The following is a 23,183-nucleotide window of genomic DNA, read 5'->3' as shown; positions in this document are numbered from 1 at the left end:
AATTTTAAGATTCCAGGGGGCAGCTGGGTAGCTCAGTGGAGTGAGAGTCAGGCCTAGAGACGGGAGGTCCTGGGTTCAAACCTGGCCTCAGCCACTTCCCAGCTGTGTGACCCTGGGCAAGTCACTTGACCCCCATTGCCCACCTTTACCAATCTTCCACCTATGAGACAATGCACCGAAGTACAAGGGTTTAAAAAAAAAATTTTAAGATTCCCTTAACAAGATAGCATTTTCTTAAAAATTTAAAAGACTTTTGTTTTAAATACTGAGTTATTTGAAATTGTTGCCAAATGATCAAGGACTTGACATGTTACTGGATAAGCAACCACATCAATTTTGGCATTTTTCCAATAAATGAAAAAGGATGACAAAAGGAAGTGAAAGTTATATGGAGGAATGGCTAGCAGGTTCTCCTCGGAGAGATAAATAAAAGCTTTGTAAGAGTTGGCTTCATCTGTTGCTGAGGAACAACAGGAAACATTTGAGAGGAAACTCATTTTACCTTGAAGTTTTCATGACAAACATAAATTAAAAAACCACTATGAAAATAATTCAACTTAATCATCTATGTCTGTTTTAGAAGATGAAGAAGTTGAGATCTAGTTCCATGAAGAACTTAAAGATGTACCAAGCCAACTCAACATATATTTTGAATCTTCTCTGAGTTCAGTGAAAATATGAGCACAATTTAGTGGGGAAAAATAGGTTGGAAAAAAGGTTTCAAGTTTAAGTAATAAAAGAGAACAAGGCTTATGGATGGCTTGGAAGACTCATGCTTCTATATTATAATTACTTTCCTCAAGAGAATCTTATAATTAGATAGATTAATAATAATTATAATTAATACATTATATTATATAAGATAGTATAATTAGATACATTATAATATGACAATATTATATGTAACTATAATTTCTAGAATGCAATAATATAATTATTAATAATTGTATTAATAATAAAAGTAAAAATTACACCAATAGCTGCTGAAAAAGCTTTTGACAAAATATTACTTTTTTTCTGTTTAAAAACATTAGAAAACATAGGTATAAATGAATTTTTTCTTAAAATGATATGAAGCATGTATGTATCTAAAGCCATCAGCAGTCCTTTGTTTGGAGATAGCCTAGAAGCCTTCCCAATAAGATCAGTAGTGAACCAAGAATGCCCATTATCACCAATATTCTTTAATGTTGAATTAGAAATGATAACAATAGCAATAAGAGAAGAAAAGGAAATTGAAGGAATAAGAATAGACATAGAGTTAATAAAACATCTTTTTGCAGGAAATATTTCAAAAATGCTAGAGATTCAGTTAAAAAATTAGTTGAAACTATCAGTAGTTTTAGCAAAATAGCAGGATATAAAATAAGCCCACATTAAGTCATCCACATTTTTATATATCACTAACAAAGACTTGCAAGAGGTGATAAAGATACCCCATTTAAAATTACTATAGATAGAATAAAATACCTGGGAGTATATCTGCCAAAACAAATCCAGAAACTACATGAACATAACTGTAAAACATTTTTATACAGATGGTCAGATTTAAATAAATGGAGAAATATTAATTATTCACGGGTGGTTTGACAATTATAACTAAATCAATCTATTCAATTCTATCCCAATTGTTGCCAAAAATTACTTTATTGGGCTAAAAAAATGAAATTCATTTGGAAGAAGAAAAAGTCAAGAATATAAAAGAAATTGAGGGGGAAAAAAGTCAGAAAGGAGGTCTAGCAGTACCAGATTTGAAATTGTATTATAGAACAGTAATTATCAAAACTTATCATGTACTGGCTAAGAATTAGATAGATCAATGGCACAGAACAAGATATAGAACAAACAGTAGTAAAAGATTGTACTAACATGGTATTTAACAAAAGTATAGACCTAAGTTTTGGGGATGAGAATTTACTATTTGGTAAAAATTGCTCGGACAGCCGGAAAGTAGTTTGGTAGAAACTAGCTAGAGAAGAATATCTTAAACCATTCACTAAGATGAGATCAAAATGGATGCATGAACTAGACATAAAGAAGAGTTATCATGAGCAAATTAGAAGAACAGGGAATATATTACCCTATCAGATCTATGAATAGAGAAAATTTAGGAATAAACAAGAGATACTGAGTATTGTAAGATATAAAATGGGTAATTTTGATTACATTAAAGTAGAAAGGTTTTGTACAAATAAAACAAATGTAGCCAAGAGTAGAAGGAAAATACAAAATTGTGGGGGGAGGATTTTGTAGATAGTTTTTCAGATATAGGTCTTATAATGGAAATATACAGAGAACTTGGTCGAATTTATAAGAATAAAAGTCATTCCCCAATTGATAATTGATGGGCAAAAGTTAAGAATATAGTCTTGGGATGAAGAGATGAAAGTCATAGACGGGCACATTACAAATGTTTTAAATTACTGATTTGGAGGAGTGCAAATCAAATCAATTCTGAGATATCATCTCACATCTATCAGATTGGCTAAGATAATAAAAGAGCAAAATGGAAAATATTGGAGGGAATGTGGAAAAATGGAGACACTAATACACTATAGGTGCAACTGTGAACTGATCCAGCCATTTTGGAGAGCAATTTAGACTTGTTCCCAGAGAACTATAAAATTGTATATATCTTTAAACTTAGCAATACCACTGTTAGATCTGTATCCCAAGGAGATCAGGGGAAAAGGAAAAGAACCTATAAGTTCCAAAATATTTATAGCAGCTGTCTTTGTAGTGGCAAAGAACTGGAAATTTAGGAGATGTTCATCAATGGAGGAATGGATGAACAAATTGTAGTCTATGTGGTATATGATTATAATAGAATACTATTGCACCATAAGAAATGATGAGCAGGTTAATTTTTTTAAAAACTTGGAAAGACCTACATGAAATTTTGAAAAGAGTGACACCAGTATAACCAAGAGAACAGTATGTACAGCTACAGAATTAATGCTTGAAGAATAACTTGTGAATGTCTACCTCCAGAGAAAGAACCAATAAAATAAAAACACAAAAGACATAATTTATTTATACACATTTTTTGGTTGGATGATGCCTTCTAGAGAGAAGAGATACCTGAGAATTTTAATGTAACCGACAAATTAATTCATTAAAAAATGTTAAAGAACAATAATCTGAAGGCATTAGACATGGCAAACATTGAACAAAATCACATGTACAAAGGAGCTATAGATTATATATTAAGAAGCAGCAAATTACAGTTTATTGATGGAGTCATGTCAGAATCATCTGTCTCTCTGTAGTTACATTATCAGCTAGTTACAGCAGAGATCAGAATCATACTAAATTAGAGGGGGAATTATAAGAAGTCACTGCATACTGTTACATTAGCTAGAACTTGAACTATTAAAATAAGTTGTTGAAGTTCAAAAATTGGAGGTGATAAAAGGTAAAGATATTGATCATTATGCCTGTTTCTTATAAAGATTTAACCAATATAAAGTAGTCACCAATGTAGACATTCACATTAGAATCATTCTGATTATAAAGGATTACATAAATTTTGGAGAAATAAAGTATTTTTAAAAAATGTCTCCACAAAGAAGCTTTGAGTAGAAAGATAATGCTTTAAAATTTTAGTATAGAATGTCATTTGGATGAAAGGCAACATAGTGTAGTAAATACAAGGCTGACCTTGGAATTCAGAATGCTGGAGTTAAGTTTGCTCCTGGCATGTTCTAGCATTGGGCAAGCCATTTAAACTCCTAGTCCCCCAGGCAAATATCTAAAAGAAGTACAGATTATCTGATAATCGGTATTGAAAAGAAGAGTTCCCACAGGAATTTCTCTACATTGAGGAAATCATAAATTCAGATGAAAATATGTCATTAAAATAGCAATAATAACTTAGACATAGTCACTAATTTGAATTTTTCTGACTTAACCTGAATATATACCCAAAATAACCATTTCAGTATCAGAATGTTGATTTAAGATATTTTTTATTATTTTTCCTTATGTAGAATTATATTATCTTAGAATTTAATATTATAAAAGGTTCCTTAATCCTTCCTCATGTCTTTAAGAATCATTAAAATTAAATTGTCGAAGAGTAAGTTTCTTTTAAAAATTAATGCTCATTTCTTTTAAAATTTTGAGTTCTAGGTGAGCTCTCACACCTTCCCCTCCTACTGAGAAAGCAAAGGATATGATAGGATATTAGTTATACATGTGAAATCATATAAAATATTTCCACATTATCCATATTGCAAAAAAAAAAAAAAAGAAATTGAAAAAGTATACTTCGATTTGCACTAAGAGTTTACCAGTTCTCTGGAGGTAGATAGCATTTTTTCATCATGAATCTTTTTTAATTGTCTTCAATTTCTGTATTGATCAGAGTAGTCAAGTCTTTCACAGTTGATCATTATTACATTACTGTTACTGTGCACAATAATATCTTGGTTCTTCTTACTTCATTTTGCATTCATTTGATATTGTCATGTTTTTTTCTGAAACCATCCTCCTTATAACACAATAGTACTCCATCATAGTCTCACGTCACAATTTGTTCAGCCATTCCCCAATTGATGGGCATTTCCTCAATTTCTGTTTTGACTTTTTATTATTTTTATATTTTTATATTTTTATTTTATATATTATATATTTTATAAATATAGGTCCATTTCCCTTCTCTCTGATCTCTTTGGGATTTGCACCTAGTAATTATATTGCTGGATAAAAGGGCATGCACATTTTCATGATCCTTTGGGTATAATTTCAGATCATTCTCCAGAATGGCTGGACTAGTTCACTACTCCATCAATAGTTCACTAATGTCCCCTCATCATCTCCAGCATTTATCATTTTTGTTAGTTGTGAAGTTGTTTTAATTTGCCTTTCTCTAATCACCCTTACACACATACCCAATATTTCTTATCCCCTTTTCTTTCTATCTCCCTATTGGGTAAGATAGACTTTTATACCTAACAGAGTGTGTATTGATATTCTTTTCTCTTTGAACCAATTCCAGTGAGAATGAAATTCAAGCATTGCCTAGCCCCACCTGCATTTTGCCCTCTACTATAAAAACTCCTTTTGTGAGAAAATTTGCCCCATTCTGTGGTTCCTTTATCCCCTTTCCCTCAAGTGTATCTCTCATCCTTACTTTATTTTCTTGGAGATTACCCCAACATAATCTACTCTACGCATGCCCTCTGCCTATGCAGACTCCTTCTAACTGTGCTATAATAATGATAAAGTTCTTAAAAGTTATATGTGTCCTCTTCCCATAGAGGCATTTTTAACTCCATTGGGTCCCTTGTGATTACTGTTATAAATAAAAATTAATCTTAGAGGCTCATTACTAGATGTATAAGCATTTATTAGTTTAAAAAAAGAGACAAAAAGATTTTCAGTTTTTCTAATTTAAAATAAAAATCCCGTCCCCCATTTTAGCTAGCACTCTGAGCCACTGTTTGCTTGAGATCAAGAGATAAGATATAATGCCACCAGGATAGTTAGAGAGATCAGCTGAAGAGATGGGAGTAAAAGAGAACCCACTCCCTTACTGCTCTCTGGTTTTTCAAACCTAAGCTCCTCGCTCTCAGCTCTGGATCTTTTCCTTGGCCAATGGCTTTCAAAAGTCCTGCCTCCATGGCTATGTTAAGTCAGGATACACCTGCCAGGACCCACCATCAGAGACATGACTGATTCCTCAGTGCTCAGGATCAAAGCTGGGATGACAGTCCCCAAAATATTTACCTCACACAATCTGTCCCCTCTGATTCTTTGGAAGGACAAGGATATTAGCTAGTCCCCTACTCTTGGTACTCCAGAAGACTTAATATGTTGGGCTCCCTCCCCACTGAATCATTCCATATTTAGGATTTTCTCACCATAAGAGCACAAAAGATACAATACATTTCATGGAGTGAGGTACTACAGTTTGGGTAATAAGAAGAAAGAGGAGAGAAAGAAAAATGATTGATAGGCACATTGATAAAGAGCCATTAGAGAGCATTCCCCTTTTGGCATAAGTGTTTACAATCAGGATAATGGAGGACTCAACTCCAGTTCAGGTCATTATATCCAAAGGTTCACTCCAAATCTCCTAATATAGTGTTTGATTTCTGCAAACATCCTTACAGCATCTTCTCCAAAAGATCTCCTTTCCTGGTCCAGGATATTGGCGATTATCTTTTCCTAAAATTGCTTTAAAAGATCATTGACTTTGGACTTTTAGGATAATTACACATTACTCTTTGATGTTTACTTTTTTATGCTTCTCTTTAGTCACCTGTTTGAATGTCAGATTTTCTCTTCAGTTCTGGTTTTTTCATGAGAAATAATTAGAAGTTCTCTATTTCATTAAATATCTATTTTTATGCTGAAAAATTATACTGTTTTGCTGAGTAGGTTATTGTTGTTTGTAATTCTAGCTCTTTTGTCCCCTCTTCTCCCCCCTGCCCACCAAATATCATATTCCAGGCCTTATGTACCTTTAATGTAGAAGCTGCTAATTCAGTGATTATGAACCTTTTAGAGACCAAGTGCCCAAACTGCACCCTCACACCACATGTGAGCTGCCTCCTTACCCCAGACAGGGAAAGGAGGTTTGGGCAGAGGGTTGGGTGATGTGAAAAAATGTCCTCAGGCACAGTGGAGAGGGGAAAAGGAACAGCTCCATCCAGCCCACGTGCCATAGCTTTGCCAACATGGTGCTAAATCCTATGTGATCCTGACAATGGCTACATGACATTTGAATCATTTCATTTTGGCTGCTTGCAATATTTTCTCTTTGACCTGAGAGCTCTGGAATTTGTAATATTTCTGGGAGTTTTCACTTTGGGATCTCTTTCAGGAGGGTGATTAGTAGATTCCTCTAATTGTATTTTACTCTCTATATCTAAGATATCTGGGCAGTTTTCCTTCGTAATTTCTTGAAATATGATATTTAAACTTTTTTTTAATCATGGCTGTCAGGTAGTCCAATAATTTTAAAATCATCTCTCCTCAACCTATTTCCAGGTCAGTTGTTTTTCAAAAAAAATTATCACATTTTCTATTTTTGTCATTCCTTTGACTTTGCTTTATTGTTTCTTAAAGTCATATGGAGTCATTAGCTTTTACTTGCCTAATTCTTATTTTTAAGATATTATTTTTAAGTGAATTTTTAAACCTCTTTTTTTCTATTTGGCCAATTCTGCTTTTTAAGAAGTTCTTTTCTTCAGTGAATTTTTGTACATCTTTTACCAAGCTATTGATTTTTTTCATAATTTTCTTGTATCACTCATTTTCCCCCCAATTTTGCTTCTATCACTCATCTCTTTAACTTTTTTTTCTCTTGTTAGACTTGGTTCCAATTAGCATTTTTCTTTGAGGCATTGCTTATAGTTGTCTTCTAAGTTTATATCTTGGTCTTCTCTGCCACCATAGTAACTTTTTATGATCAGGTTCTTTTTGCTGTTGTTGTTTTTTCATTTTCCCAACCTCTTTCTTCTCTTTGAACTCTATGTTAAAGTTGGGCTCTGTTCACCTGGATATGGGGACACACAGTGCCAAGCTTCAGGCTTTTTCTTGCTACTTTTTTCAAAGATAGTTCTAGGGGTCTTCAGGTTTTCAGTAAGCTTCCAAGGTGGTGGTGTCCTGGGAGTGGTATTATCACTGTTCTTTTGGTTTGTGCTCTGTTCCGTACTCAAAAAGGGCCTTTGCTCCCTTGCAGCTACAAACACGAGTGTTCCTCTTGGCCCTGGAGCTATAATCAGGACTCTTGCTCCCTTGTGACCAATCATAGTGCACTTCTCTGCTCTGGAACTATGACCCAGAACTGCAGTAGTATCAGCTGCATCCAGTGCCAGAAAAGAGTCTACTGTACTCTCTTTCTGATAGTTTGTCTGATCCCCTTAACATCTCTGAGCCTATACCCATCCCAATGTTTCAGACCTCTCCTTCAGACCTCTTAAGTTGTTTTAAATTGGAAAAATGTCTCCCTCTGCCCTTTTGTTGGCTCTGCTGCTCCAAAATATTATTTGAGGCATTATTTTAAGGTTATTTAAAGGGAAATATTGGGGAGAATTCATCTAATCCTAGCTTGTACTCTGCCATCTTGGTTCTCTAAGTATCTTTTTTTTAAGTTCTCAAAGCTGTTACTTATAATATTCCACAGCAATCTCTGCCAATGACTAATGACCTTAGTCATCAAGAATACTTTCTTAAAATCTGATAAGTATTGACATTTAGTGACAACATTTTTTCCCTTCTGTTTTGGTAAATATCAGAACCCTTGATCACAATTATGTGTATATATGCATTTACTTTTCATGTACATTTGATTTTATGGAGACAATTGCAGTAACAACTTTACCACTTTTATGGAATGGTTATGGGTAAAATAATAATAATGTAACATAATATTATAATAAAATATAATAACATCTTATTGTATGATTATACTCAAACATGCTATTTCTAAACATATATTTTTTTTCATGGAGTATAGCAGAATTTCTTTCAGAGAAACCTTCAAGCAATATAATCTCTCTTGTATGAAGTTGTATGTCAAAATCTGCCCTTATCCCTAGCCCCTAGGCTAGGCACATGAACTAATATCCCTAACAGGTTTGCTTATTCCACCCTGCAGGCCTCAAGCAGGCCATCTCTTGGGATTGGCTCCCGTTCCAGCAAGAAGTATGCAACAGGCATCTGGTCTGAGGTAGGAGTTGCCTCAATTTCAGGGTCTTCTTATTGATGTTGATTCATTTCTGCTATTCTGATTGCTTACCACATTTCTAACTTCTTAAAAATCTTACTTTGCTCTAATTATTCCTCGACTCATTGCTGGGTTCTTGATGCTTTGCTCTGTGTCTTGACTTTAATACATGTGCATGTTCCTTTAGCTGACTTCTAAAGGTCCAATGATGTTTTTACCATCAGCTTCCAGGCACTCTCTGTTGCTGGCATTTTCTCTTCTTTGACCTCTATATTTCATTCCTAGGCTTCTTTTGACCCTTATTTTGGTTTCCTTTTTTATTCTTTGACTCTTTCAGATACTGGTTGCTCTCTTAAGATTCCATTGCTCTGTGTCTATTTTTTTAACTTCATAAACTCCATAATGATTTATCAAAGTTGAATCATCAGAACTGATTTTCTTCATCACATCAGCTTCCTTATTGCTGTCACTTTCCATAAATCAACAGCTTTTTATGATTGCCTCACAATTTCCATCAGTATAAGCTTAAAGTGTTGCTTGAGACTCTTACTTGTAACTAGGTCACTTAACCTTCCTATGAAGTGATTCCTATATACTGATTCCTTACATTATACGGTAATTCCTCATAATTTGTCTTGGAAAGATTCATAGAATCTCAATGCTAAAAGGAATTGAAGCCATCTAGTCCAGCCTTTTCCTGAAAAAAAAATCACCTTGAAAACAATTTGCCCTGAGTGTTCATGCAACTTTTGTTAAAGATATTTAGTAAAAGGGAACCCATTATCTCTCCTGGTAGTCTGTTCCTTTTCTAGATTGCTTTAATTGCTAGGAAGCCTTTCCCTTGCCTCAGGCCCAAACCTTGGTCTTAGAAGTGTTCACCCATTTTTTCCCTCTCCAGTTTAATCCTTCTTCCCCTCAAATACACATGTCCTGACCCCAATTTTTTTCTCTTCCTCCCAATAACCAAACCTATTTATTTAAACCAAACTTAATGTAGCCGTAGTGGTTACTCTCCTCCAGAAACTCTTAAACTTATATCAATTGGTTTTTTAAACCAGATCTATTGATTCTGCCAAGTGAGCTTTCTCTAGTGATGCAGACCGGCAACTTCTATGAAATTTATAACCTTAAAGAGTAGTTTATTTTCTTCTTATTTTTTTTTAAAACCCTTACCTTCCATCTTGGAGTCAATATTGTGTATTGGCTCCAAGGCAGAAGAGTGGTAAGGGTAGGCATGGGGGTCAAGTGACTTGCCCAGGGTCACACAGCTGGGAAGTGTCTGAGGCCAGATTTGAACCTAGGACCTCTTGTCTCTAGGCCTGACACTCAATCCACTGAGCTACCCAGCTGCCCCCTAAGAGTAATTTAAAGGACAGCAAGGTAGCAGAGTAGATAAAGTGCTAGGCTTGGAGTCAAGAAGACCTGGGTTCAAATGTGACCTCAGACACTTCCCAGCTATGTGACTTGAGCAATTCACTTAATCCTGATTGCCTAGCCCTTACAGCTCTTCTGTCTTAGAATTGATACTAAGACAGAAGGTAAGAGTTTGGGTTTTTTTAAGCAGCATGAGGCTAAAAGTGAAGGGACTTGCCCATGATCACAGACCCAGGAGGTAATAAATGCAAAATTTGAACTTCCTGGCCCAAATCTTCCTGATTCTAATGCCACTCCATCTCCTTACTCTCCTTCCTAAAATGTAAAGAACTGAACCTAACATGTCAGCCAGAGGAGATCTAATAGAACAGAATAAAAAATGGCTCTATAATCTCAGCAGTTCTCACACTGCCTTTCAACATCACTGAGGATCTCTAGCTTTGTTGACTATTATCACACTCCTTGACTTTTAATGAACTTGTAGGCCACTTGGAAAAACTGCTATTTGTCTTTCCCGTCTCTTACTACATTGAAAAAGTTGTTAAATAAGAGGCAGGGAAACTGAGTTCAAAATCTGACTCTTCTACTTAATATCTGAGCAATTTGAAGTAAGCCACTTATCTCTGTGCCTCAGTTTCCTCATCTGTGAAATGAAGTTAGATATGATGAGTCCAAAATCCCTTATGGTTTTAAATCTATAGTACTTTTATTTATAAAGTTGATTTTTTGAAACTCAAATATAAGACTTTACTTTGGTACTTAGTAAATTTTCTCTCATTGGATTAGAAAAACATTCTAGCTTTTCAAGGATATTTTTAGATTTAGATCCTAAATCTGTAATCAATCATGTTCATGATTTCTCCTACTTTGGGATCATTTATCAATTTGACTTTTACCCTTTTCTCAAACTTCCCTGTCATTCTCGAGGGTATTACTGTCTTTCCATAGTCCTCCCAACTTACAACCTTAGTGTCATATAGTCTATCATTTGCCCAAACTACTTTCTCTCTTCACAACATTTTTCACATTCTTCTACACAAATGGCCATGCCTCTAGTTCAGAGGCTCATCACTCCTCTCCTGAACTATTGAAATAGACCAGTGATTCCCAAACTTTTTTGGCCTACTGCCCCCTTTCCAGAAAAAAATATTACTTAGTGCCCCCTGTCACATACTATCACCGCCCTCTTACAGTTATTCAGTGCCCCCAAATGCACCTGTGGCCATCACCACTCCCCTGGATTGCTGCAGCACCCACTAGGGGGCGGTGGCGCCCACTTTGGGAATCACTGAAATAGACTTTTGTTTTAATAACCTTCTCAAGTTTTCCCAGTTTACATAGTTGCCAAAATGTGATTAAGTGTAAGTCCAATCATGTAAATCTACTCAGTAAATTCCATTCACATTCTAAATTCCAGGCATAGTGGAAGTTATGTACACACTACCTCTATCTTTCTTCTATGGGCTTTTGCTTATGCCTTAAATGCACTTCCTTTTCCCTCCACTTTCAGGATTCCCTGGTTTCCCCCAAGAATCAGTTAGACACTATAAAATAGTTCAACTATGTATAAAATAGCCTTTTCTATTATCTATATCCTTGTGAACATCTTCTCTCCACAAATTACATTGTATTCATTTTATATGTATGTTTGTGTATATGTATGTATTATATATTCTGCAGGTAGGTATATGTTTATGTGATTCCTTTAAAACCTAACTAAAATCCAACCTTTTATAAGAAGCCTTCCCCAACTCCTCTTAAACAGTCTTTCCCTCTGTAAATTATTTTCCACTTATTCTATGCATTCTTTGTGTTATTTCTATTTGAAGATGTTCCCCGCCCCACCCCATTAGATTGTAAGCTCCTCAAGGGCAGGAACTGTCTTTTGCCTCTTTTTGTATCTTTAGTACTTAGCACAAAGCCTGACATATAATAGACGCTTAATAAATGTTTATTATTTTCTCCTCTATAATGTTAGTTCCTTGAGAGTAGAGGCTTTTTTTTGGCCTTTCTTCGTATCCCCAGCACTTAGCACAGCTCCTGCCACATTGTAAATGCCTAATAATTATTGATTGATCTATTTCCCTATCCAAGTCATTAATAAAAAATGTTAAAAACCACAGGACCAAATATAGATCTTTGTGGTACTCCATGGAAGACCTTAACAAAGTTAACATTAAACTGTTAAGTAACTGAAGTGTTTGGGGATTTTATCATTTAGCCAGGCCCAATTCCTCCTAAGTTTACTATTGTCTTGGGCATTATTTCATAATTTTCTCAATCACATACTACAATAATTGTATGTGATTTTTTTTAGGTACTTTAGTAAACTTCAAGAAAACTATACTCCAATATTCCCTGATCTATCAATATAGTTGCCCTAGCCAAAAAAATAAAAATAAAACAAAGGTCAGTTTGTCATGATCTCTTCTTGTGAAACTATGTGAGTTCTTCCTTTTTTAAATGCCATTCTTTTAATTCTATGCCAGGAATCTCAAAGTCAAGCATATAATATAGTCTGTAGGACCCTACCTTCTCTTCACCAATTGTCTCTGAATCCCAAATCTAAGATCTTTCCCTTCTCCACCTTATTGACCATTCTGCAGAATTTGTCATTGTTGACCACCCTCTTCCCTTGGATATTCTCTCCTCTCTGGGTTTTTGTGGCATTGCCTTCCTTAGTTCTCTTCTACCTCTCTGACCACTCCTCCATCTTCTTTGCTGACTCATCCATGACCCCCCATAAGGTGAGTAAACAGTAATGCTCTGGCCTGGGTCCCTCTACCAATTCTCTCCAGTGATGACCTTTTCAGCTTCTATGAGGTCAATCTTTTCTATACAAATGATTCCCTGATCTACATGTTTCATTTTCTATCAGCAGTTCTGCTTGGTTTCAACTGTAAGAATATCATGCTCCTGCACCCAGGATCCCTTGGTCCTTTCAGTCTTCCTTTTTGCATATTTTCTTAAGCTCCTTGGAGGCAAGAACTATCTTTCTTTTTCTTAGCATGGTGCCTAGCAGATAGGGGGGCACTTAAATAAATGTTTATTGAATTTAACTAAAATGTATATATCTAACCCTATACTCTCCTAAGCCCAACCCTACATCAACAAATATCTATTAAATATTTTCAATGGATTATTCTCTCGATATCACAAGTTCAACATGTTTTAAACAAAACTTCTTATTATCCCCCCTGCCCCAAATTGCCACTCTTCCAAACTTCCCTATTATTCTCAGGGGCAACATCACCCTTCCATTCACTCATCTCACAATAACAATTGTTATCCTTAATTCCTCAGTCTCACCTTTCCTACAAATCCAACTGGTTATCAAGTCTTAACATTTCTCTCTCTATGTCACTCATGTATAATCTTTTGTCTCCATTCATACTTGATTTGAGGCCCTCATTGCCTCTTTCTCCTAGACCAGTGCTGGCCAAACTTTTTAAAGAGGGGCCAAAGGAAAGGAAATGCTCATGGGTCAGTCTGTTTCTAAGGCAACTCTTTCGAAGTTTCATTGTATTGTATCCTTCTCATTGTCAGATTAGGAATAATGTCCCACAACCAGATAGAACATTTCAGGAGGCTGCATCTGGCCTGAGGGCCGTAGTTTGCCCATCACTATCCTAGACTATTTCAGTAGCTGCATAATTGCTCTCTTTGCCTCAGTCTGCTCCTCACTCCAGTCTATGCTCTACACAGCTACTAAAATTATTTTCCTAAAAAAATATGTTTTGGGGGGACAGTGAGGTGACTCAGTGGATTGAGAGCCACTGGGAGGGTCCTAGGTTCAAATTTGACCTAAGACACTTCCTAGCTGTGTGTGACCCTGAGCAAATCACTTACCCCACTATTGTCTAGCCCTTACTGCTCTTCTGCCTTTGAGTCAATACACTTTTTGATTCTAAAATGGAAGGTGAGGGGTTAAAAAAAAAAAAAAGAAGTTTGACCCTAATACTCCCTTACCTAAAGGTAAACTCCATTGGTTCCATACTACCTCTAGGACAAAAGATAAGCGCCACTATTTAAAACCCTTAGCAACAAGATTCCAAACCTCCCTTTCTAGCTTATTATACATTGCTAATGTCTCCTGGACTTTGTTCCTTAGACATGATACTCCATCTCCCATCTCTGTGCCTTTGCTAGGACTGTGCCCTTGGCCTGGAAGATTTTCCTGATTCTCATAGCTGCTAGTCTCTCCCCCCACCCCAAATCACCTTACATTCACTATACATATATTCTTTACACCCATGTGTATATGTGGTTCCTTCTTCCCTTTAGAATGTAAGCTTCTTTATTTTTATCTTTGTATCCCTTGTGCTTAATGTGTGGTGTCTGACATAAATGCTTGCTTGTTTGCTGAGTGATAAGTTCATTCTCATGGGAGATCTACAAGCAGAATCTGATTGACCACTCCTCGAGGTTTCCACTAGATTATAAGATCCAGGAAGGTACAAATCCTGTCCCTTTTAAGCATGTGTCTTCCCTAGCACCTTTCAGAGTGTTCTGCCATTCAGTCCCACATAAGCCTTTAGTAAATGTTTGTTGAATTGAATGTTATAATTAAATGTTATAAAGGTGACTTATGCCTACATACCTACAATAGGAGCTAGAATGAATGGTCTTTGAAGTCCCTTTTAATTTTAAAATAATGAAATTTCCATGATACATAAAAGAGTGAGTGTGAAGAGATGAACTGAGGTTCCCTTTTAAATATTTTACATTATAACTGTGAATGGCTTCCCTCTTCAGGTTTCTCTCTTTTTTTTTTTTTTTTCATTTTCTTAGCAATGTATTTCAGTGTTTCTAGGGTTGCTTTACAATTTAGCAGATAAATTTTTGAGTCTCTGTGACTGAAAAATTCATCATCCTGCAGTCAATGTGGTTAATTAAACTCTCTGAGCTTTCATTGGCCAGTTTTTAGATGGCAAATGTGTCACCAAGCTTGTATTCAAAACCTTTCATGAGGCGGTCAACATAAAGACCACACCCACTTTACCAAGCTGTACTTTTCTATTGGTTCCTTTTTTCTCTAGTAATAAATTTGGTAACTTCTGTTTCTTCCTTTAAAAACAAACAAACAAAAACCCAACCCTTTCCTTCTGTCTTAGAATGAATACTATCAGTTCCAAGGCAGATCAGTAAGGGCTAGGCAACTGGGGTTACCTGAATTGCCCAAGGTAATACAGCTGGGAAGTGTGTGAGATCAAATTTGAACCCAGGAGCTCCTATCTCCAGTCCTGATTCTCTAGCCCCTGAACTACCTAGCTGCCATGGTAGCCTGTTTCTTAATAATGGTGACATCCTTTAAACTGGATTGGCTAAATTGATCATTAAATCAAAAACTAATGTATTTGCAAAATGATTTGTGTGTTCCCTTTTTAGCACAAAGCTTCAATTATTATACAGCATAGTCTTTTAATCTATATAATATATTGATTTTCTCTACACTCCACTCCCTAAGAAAATATTGCCACTTCTGCTCTCCACACCCCCAAAATGGATAAGGCAAATAGATAGTAGACCTGAGGAAGGAAAATGCCAAGATTTATTGTATTCATGTCATAACTTTGAAAAATAAGGGTTAGAAAATAGGGGTTGGAAAAATTAACTAATGTCTTTTTTACTAGGAGGTTTGAGAAATTTTAATATTTTTTTAAAACAAAGCTCATTTATTGCATTCTCTGTTATGGACAGCCTGAAGAGAGTAAATGGATATCTTCATCTACTGAAATTCTTGCTTTCCGTAAAGCATTATTGAATCCTCTAACAGCAAAATTGTTTCAGCGATACGTATCACTAAAAGGAGATTTATTGGGAAATGATGTACTTTTCTGGCAAGAAGTTCAAAATTTTAAGGTACTGTAATAAATTGAAATAAACCATTTATTTATGTTAAGAAGAAAAATGCATTAAAATTTTAGTTTTTTATCTGAGTATAAAATGTGCAAAAGATAGGCCATGTTTTGCATTATTTTAATTTTGAAATATTGTTCCTTTCTCCATTCACATGTATAAACATTAAAGTGTGTATTATCAATGTTGAACGATAACAAAAATGTTAATATTTCTGGATCCTTTATGCTTAATATGAAATAGTGGACTTTGAAGTAATAAGGTGAATTAAGTTTGACCTATAATAATAGGCTATTGTATTAATTATAACTATTTCTAAGACACTTAGTCTTATTTCTGCATATAGTTTATGAATATACCATGCATTTACTCTTCTACCACATTTTTATATTTGCTGTTATAGCCAAGAAAACTAAATGTAAATATCTTCAAATCATATTTGTAGGAACTGTAACAAAGATAATGGATTATAAGTAAATCAGTCAAGAAAAAAAATATTCTATAGGAAAAATAATTAACATTTATATAGCACTTTAAGAATTACAATATTTTCTTCACATTATTGCTTTGTAAATTAGGTAATATGAGCATTATTATATATGAGCACTAGTATATTTAATAAACCAAGGAAAATCTTCCATAGTCACACTCAGCTTTGTAAGTGGCAGAGCTGGAATTTGATCTCAGATCTCCTGAGTCCAAGACCATTGCTCATTTTCTCCTTACCAAAAAGGAAAGGAAGAGTGATTAGATAAAAGCAATTTATTTATTTTCAAATCATTAATTAGAATCAAGGAACTTTACAGTTCAAAGAGGACCTTTACTGTAGTTCAACTTTCTATCACTATCAGGCCTCTGACTGAATACTTTTAGTACTTGATCCCTTCACTTTGAATTGGCTAATACTTCTTTGCTAAAGTTTCCTAGCTTCTAAAATCTGTCTCATTCCTTATCCTTCTGTTTTTATTTTTAAACTAGGCCTTTTAACTACTCTTGGAGTCCTTGTGGCCATTTCATTCTCTTTCCTAAGATTCTAGTTATATTTATTTCATAATTTTTCTCTTCCTGTGAAATTTTGTCCTGAGATTCTTGTGCTCCATAGTATTTTGCATACTAGTTTTCCTTTATTGATTTCCTCCATCATATATCCCATCCACAATTGGCTCCTGATTTGTTTTTTGAGAGGAAATACTGCCATGAGTGGCTGTTGTAACTTCTTGGTGATTCCTCACTACATCTGCTGTTAGTTCCAAACTTCTTTTGATTCAGTAGCCTCTGGAGTTTGGGGCACTCAAGACCTCACAGGACAGGGCCTTTGGGCACAGAGAAATGGTAGGGCCCTTTGATTTTTTTTTTTCTGTTTTCTCTGGGGATTACTTTTCAGGAATGTTTTCTTTCCTTTTTCCACTTCTGATTTCTTTTTTTATTTCATTTGGCATATTTCTCCCTATTTCTATCATCAACTTGATCACATTTATGTAGAATTATAAATTTTATATAGCCACCCCATATGGAAGAGTAGAAAATGAGAACAGTATAAGGAATATCAAGACCAATTGTGGGCATTGCCTGCTTCCATTACTGCCCTATTTTGTGTGTAATAGTATATCTTTTCCCTCCAGATTTGAGTAAATCTGCTTCACCTTATCTGGCAAATAGGCTTGATCTTCCCCATTCAGCCAGGTATTTAGGTAAAATACCTAGTAAGAGATAAGTCAGGACTTTTGGCTTAGAATGACTTTTGAGTTGAATGCACTAATTCTCTAGAATTCCTCAATCCCAAGGGAAATCAAGATGGCTATTTGGAAAAAAAAATAGCTACCATTTATTCAGCAGTTTAACATTTACTTCCAAAGTGCTTTATACATATACCATCTCATTTACATATTTAAAATATCTTTCCAACTTCTCAGATCCATTAATATATTATGTTTTTTGATATACTTGAAGTCAAACCTTTATGGTTAAGGTATCTTCATTAAGGAAGCCATTTTCAATTCAGTAACTGTTAAATGCCTACTCCGTTCAGGTCACTGTGCTAGAGATTAAGAACAAAAAGATGATATAAGACCCAGCCTCTATCTTTAAGAAGCCTATCATCTGTGAGGGAGGTTCACAAATTGATCTAATACAAATCAGCTGAGGAAAATCAAGAGCCTGTCCTCTGGTTATGCTCTTCCTCCTTACCACTTAGTTTCCCTGACTTCCTTCAAGGCTCAGCTCAAATCCCACTTTCCTGGAAGCCCTTCCTGCTGCCCTTAGGTATGAGTGTCTTCCCCTTTGAGAATTCCTTCCAACTCTGGTATGGACAGCTAGCTGAGACACTGGAAAGAGTACTTGACTAGAGTTAGGAAGCCTCCAACACTTAACAGCTCTTTTCCCAAGGGCAATCCCTTCACCTCTCAGCCTCAGTTTCCTCTCCTATAAAAGATGAACATAACAGCCACTGCTTCCCAGGCTGGTTATAAAGATACAATGGGGTGTCAGTCTGAATAAACATTTATGTACTCACTGTGTCTACACTGTGCTTACCCACTAGACGTATACAGAAAGGCAAAAGGCAGTCTCTGCTTTCCAGGAGCTCACAGTCTAATGGGGGAGATAAACAATAACTAGGCAATAAATAATTAACAGAGGAAAGGCATTGGAATTAAGAGAGGTTGGAAAAGGCTTCCTGGAGAAGGTTGGGTTTCATTTAGGACTAGAGAGAAGCTAGGGGTTCTGAGAAAGAGAGAGAGCATTCCAAGCATGGAGAAATGACCAGAGAAAAATGCCCAGAGCCAAGAGAATGGAATATCTTGTTCATGGAATAGCAAAGAGGCCAATGCCATGGAGCAGAGTACTGTGGTATAAGATGTAAAAAAGACTAGAAAATAGGAGAGGGCTAGGTTATGAAGGCCTTTAAATGTCAAAAGGATTTTGTATTTCCTCATAAAAGGTGAAAGGGAGCCCCTGGAGTTTGAGTATGATGATCCAATGGTCAGACTGTGTTTTAGGAAAATTAGTTTGGCACTTGAATAGAGGATTAACTGGAGTGGGGCTAGAGTTCTTAGAGCAACTGGTAGGTTACTGCAATAGTCCTGGGGGATGGAGGTGGGGGTGGACAAGGACCTATACAAGAGTGGTGGCAATACCAAAGAAGAAAAGGGGGTGTAGACATGAGGGGGTGTGAAAGATGAGAAATTGAGGATGAAACCCAAATTGAGCGCTTGAGTATCTAAGAAAGGGGGTAGTCCCCTCAATAATAACAAGGAAATTTAGAATAGAAAAGATAAAGAGGTTACTTTTGGACATTTGGATTGAAGATGTCTATTGGACATCCAGTCTGAGATGTCTGAAAGGTAGTTGGAGATGTGAGACTGTGGAGACAAATAGAGATTAGGATTGAATGAGTAGCTCTGAGAATCATCAGCATAGAAATAATCATATCCATAGGCACTGATACAATCACCGAGTAAAATAGTATAAAGGGAAAAGTGAAGAAGGCCCAGGATAGAGCCTTATGGGACACCCATGGTTAGTAGATGTGACCTGGTTGAGGATCTAGTAAAGAAGACTGAGAAGTTAGATAAGCAGGAGAGAGGTATTCCAAAAATCCAGAGAAAAAGATGAGTATCAAAGACAAGAGAGTGATGGATGGTGTCAGAGTCTGCAGAAAGGTCAAGAAAAATAAGGATTGAGAAAATGACATTGGATTTGGCAATTAAAAGATCACTCAGCTTTGGAGAGAGGCATTTTAGTAGAATGAGGTTGGAAGTTGGATTATATAACAAAGGGAATTAAGAGAGATGGTTGTAAAGCCTTTTGCAAACCTTAAATGCTAGCTTTCATTATAATTAAATACCTTGTATATAGCTAGAAGAGGACTGGTTGTTTCATTAGAGGGCAAAAATTCCTTGAGGAAGAGACTTTTTTTGGGCCCAGACTCCTACGCATATTGCCTAGCTAAAAAAGATGTAACCTGAAACTCAGCAGGAAGCTTAGAGTCATTTTATAGATGAGGGAACTTAGGTCCAGAGAAGCTGATTTGCTAAAGATCATGCTGGTTTAGCTAATAGTTAATAAGGCACATGAAAATTTTACTATTTCTTCTTTCTTCCCTCACTATGCAGGATTTGTGCCATTCTCACTGTGAAGATGCCATTATCCAGAATAAGATCACCACTATAATCAACTGCTTTATTAATTCCAGTATTCCACCAGCTTTACAAATTGACCTTCCATTTGATCAAGCTCAGAAGATTATAGAGCACAGGAAAGAGTTAGGACCTTATGTGTTTAGAGAGGCACAGGTAAGAAACCACTTTGAAAACCAGCTAATTAAATCTAGACATTTTTATTCATTTGCATTCTTCAGATGGATGAACATAGATAGATTTATTTGGCAATCAAAAAATTTGGATTTTCTTGGTTCCAGGATCATTTTTATTTAAATCTAAATTATTTCTATATGACACTGAGATTCAAGAGTAGTATGATTCACCTTGTACAACAAATTAAATATCAGAGCTTTTATAATTTTATGTTTCTATTTTACAAACCTCTCTCTAGCTCCTCTTCCTTGCCTCTCTTCTTCCCTCATTTCTTTTTCAAATATCTACAACTAATGCAATCACCTTTTGGGGACAGTTTCCTAACAGTTTTTCTTTGTTGAAAGGAAGAATTCAAGAGGAAACAAGGATATATCAGGAAATTGCTATGTTGTAAAACATATATACACAGAGCACATCAATAAGAATATGATAAATATAAACAAGAATATTGGAAAATATAAATAAAACAAAAAAACCAGTGACCACAAAGATGTGTAAAACATGTAGATCCCAAAAGATATTTTGGAAGATAAGAAAATTAATATAGTCCACAAAATAAATGAAGTGATATTTAAATGCCTCCTTTACATAAAGTATACAAGTTTGGAAAACAGGAAACTGAAATGCTGAATGACTTCTCTGAGATGAATGGGTATAGGACTGAAACAGAAGAAAGGTAGAAAGTCAAATATTTATTAAGCACCTACTGGGTCCAAGGCCATATGTTTGATTCTGGAGATGCCAAGGAAAAAAATAGTCTTTTGCTTTAAAGAGCTTACTGTACAATGCAGTCTAAGTATCTAGAATTTTCTGCTAAAGGCCAGTGTGTCCCTGAGATCTGATACACTGTAACTCGTATTCCATTTGCTGAACCTGTGTAGTGTATAAATTGAACACACTTTCCAATGTGTGCTCAGTTGTTTGTGTCTAGTTCTTCATGACCCCATGGCCCATACCGTTGATGGGATTTTCTTGGCAGAGATACTGGAGTGGTTTGTCATTTCCTTCTCCAGGGGGATTAAGGCAAAAAGAAGTAAAATGACTTGTCCAGAACTGTGACAGTTTAGAACTATCTGAGGCTGGATTTGTGCTCTATACCCAGCACTTATCCACTAAATTACCTAGCTGCCTTCTTTCTTAAAACTACTAGCTAAAAAGCTTAGAATATGAAGGACAGATATATGTGTGTCACACACACACACACACACACACACACATATACATATTTATACTTGTAGGGGTTCGAGTTTAAGAGAATCAGGCCACATAATTTTGAGGGGATACCACCAGCTCGCTATTCAATAGAGAGAATCTCAAGACTAGATGATAGGAGCAGTGACATAGGAAGGGACACAATGCGTAACAGAAGACTGCTCTATGATTCAGCATGATTGTTATAGTATTTAATATATGACTTGTGATGATGACCTGTGGAGGGAAGGACAAGGCTATTCATAGTATTAATCTAAGTGTGTGGTAGAGCACTTATTGGAGCCCAGATTCAAAATAGAGATCTGTTATCAAAGTTCTCCAGAAAAAAAAATCCACCATAATTTTAGTGATTTTAAAGTCAAGAATGGCATTTTCATTCTTCTTTGGAAGGCTCTTATTTTGAAAGAGAAAGAATATGGAAATCAAAAACAGCTGGTTACATAGTAGTAAGGAATAGAATTGCCTTTTCTGGACAAAAATTTATGATATCATAATGAGAGGCTCCAGGTAATGAAGAAAGTACATCTCAAGAGGACTGGGAAGAATGTGTTTGGCAAGAAATGAACTGATTATTGAAAACTGAAGAGGAGGATAAAGATAAATTCCTACATAAAACTATAAAATTGGTTACTATAAAAAACTGGACGATAACAGGCATGACATTAAAGGAAGAATAGAAGAAGATGTGATAGTAATTTACAGGACACAAAATGATAGATCAAACTTTTAAACCTCACATGTTTCTATATATTAGTATATAACATAAGTAATAAAGCAAACTTGAAATTGCAATAAAAATACAATTGCATAGATATCAATAGTGAGCGAGTCAGTCAGGAAGCATTTATTTGGACCTTATTGTGGTAAGCATAGACATTTAAACAAAGGCTCAAACTCCTTACCTTCAAAGAGCTTACAATATATTAAGGGAGACATGTAAAAAAAAAACAGGGAAATATATAAGGCACACACCTTATATAATATAGCAGAGAATCTACTTATAGAGTAGACATGAGGTAAGTCCAAGAAAAGAAGGCACTAGCAGCTAGGAGAAGACAAGAACTTCTGCAGAAGACAGGATTTGACTTGAATCTTGGAAGAAGCCAGGGAAACTAAAGAGGAGGGAGAACATTCCAGACATATAGAACAGCCAGTGCAAAGGCCTAAAGAGGAGAGATAGAGTGCCGTATATAAAGAACAGCAAGTCACCTAGGGAAGCTGCATGAAGGGTAGCAAAATGTATGAAGACTAAAAATGCAGGAAGAGGCCAATTTATGAAGGATTTCAAATACTTAAGACAGAGGAGTTTGTATTTGATTCTGGAAGTAAAAGGGAGTTTATTGAATAGGAGGGGGTCGTATGGTCATACCTAGAATTTTAGGAAAATCACTTTGGCAGCCTAAAGAAGATGGACTGGAGCTGTGGGAGAGCCTGGAAGCAGGAAGACCTGTGAAAATATTGGTCCACAGAAGAGGAGAAGTGTTGGCTAGGACTATGCTGGTGGCTTATGGGAATAGAGAGGAGGGTGTAGAGAAGAGCTGTTGTATAGGTAGAATTTGCAAGGTTTGGCAATGTTTTGGACTGTGGGGGGTGACTTGGAGGTGTTGAAAATGCAACCCAGGTGATAGCTTGGTAGTCCCCAATAGTGTTGAAGCAGGGAAAGTTTGGGGCAATGAATTCTTTTTTTGGACATGCTGAATTTGAGATGTCTATGAGAAGTCCAGTTTGAGTTGTCTAATATATAGACA

The 23,183-nt window shown here is 35.7% G+C and overlaps 1 protein-coding gene across 1 annotated transcript in view; it reads left to right on the top strand.

Annotated features, from left to right (window-relative positions):
* RGS22 (regulator of G protein signaling 22) overlaps positions 1 to 23,183 on the top strand; it is a 182,953-nt gene that overhangs the window by 143,042 nt on the left and 16,728 nt on the right. Inside the window, exons 19-20 of the mRNA XM_044683939.1 lie at positions 15,752 to 15,913; positions 20,023 to 20,202. Of these exons, the coding sequence (XP_044539874.1) occupies positions 15,752 to 15,913; positions 20,023 to 20,202 (342 nt within the window). The remainder of the gene's footprint in view (positions 1 to 15,751; positions 15,914 to 20,022; positions 20,203 to 23,183) is intronic.

The sequence above is a fragment of the Gracilinanus agilis genome, chromosome 1, assembly GCF_016433145.1.
Source record: "Gracilinanus agilis isolate LMUSP501 chromosome 1, AgileGrace, whole genome shotgun sequence".
Lineage (NCBI taxonomy): Eukaryota > Metazoa > Chordata > Mammalia > Didelphimorphia > Didelphidae > Gracilinanus > Gracilinanus agilis.
The sequence above is the reverse complement of the archived record's forward strand: the minus strand, read 5'-3'. Positions and strand labels throughout refer to the sequence as shown.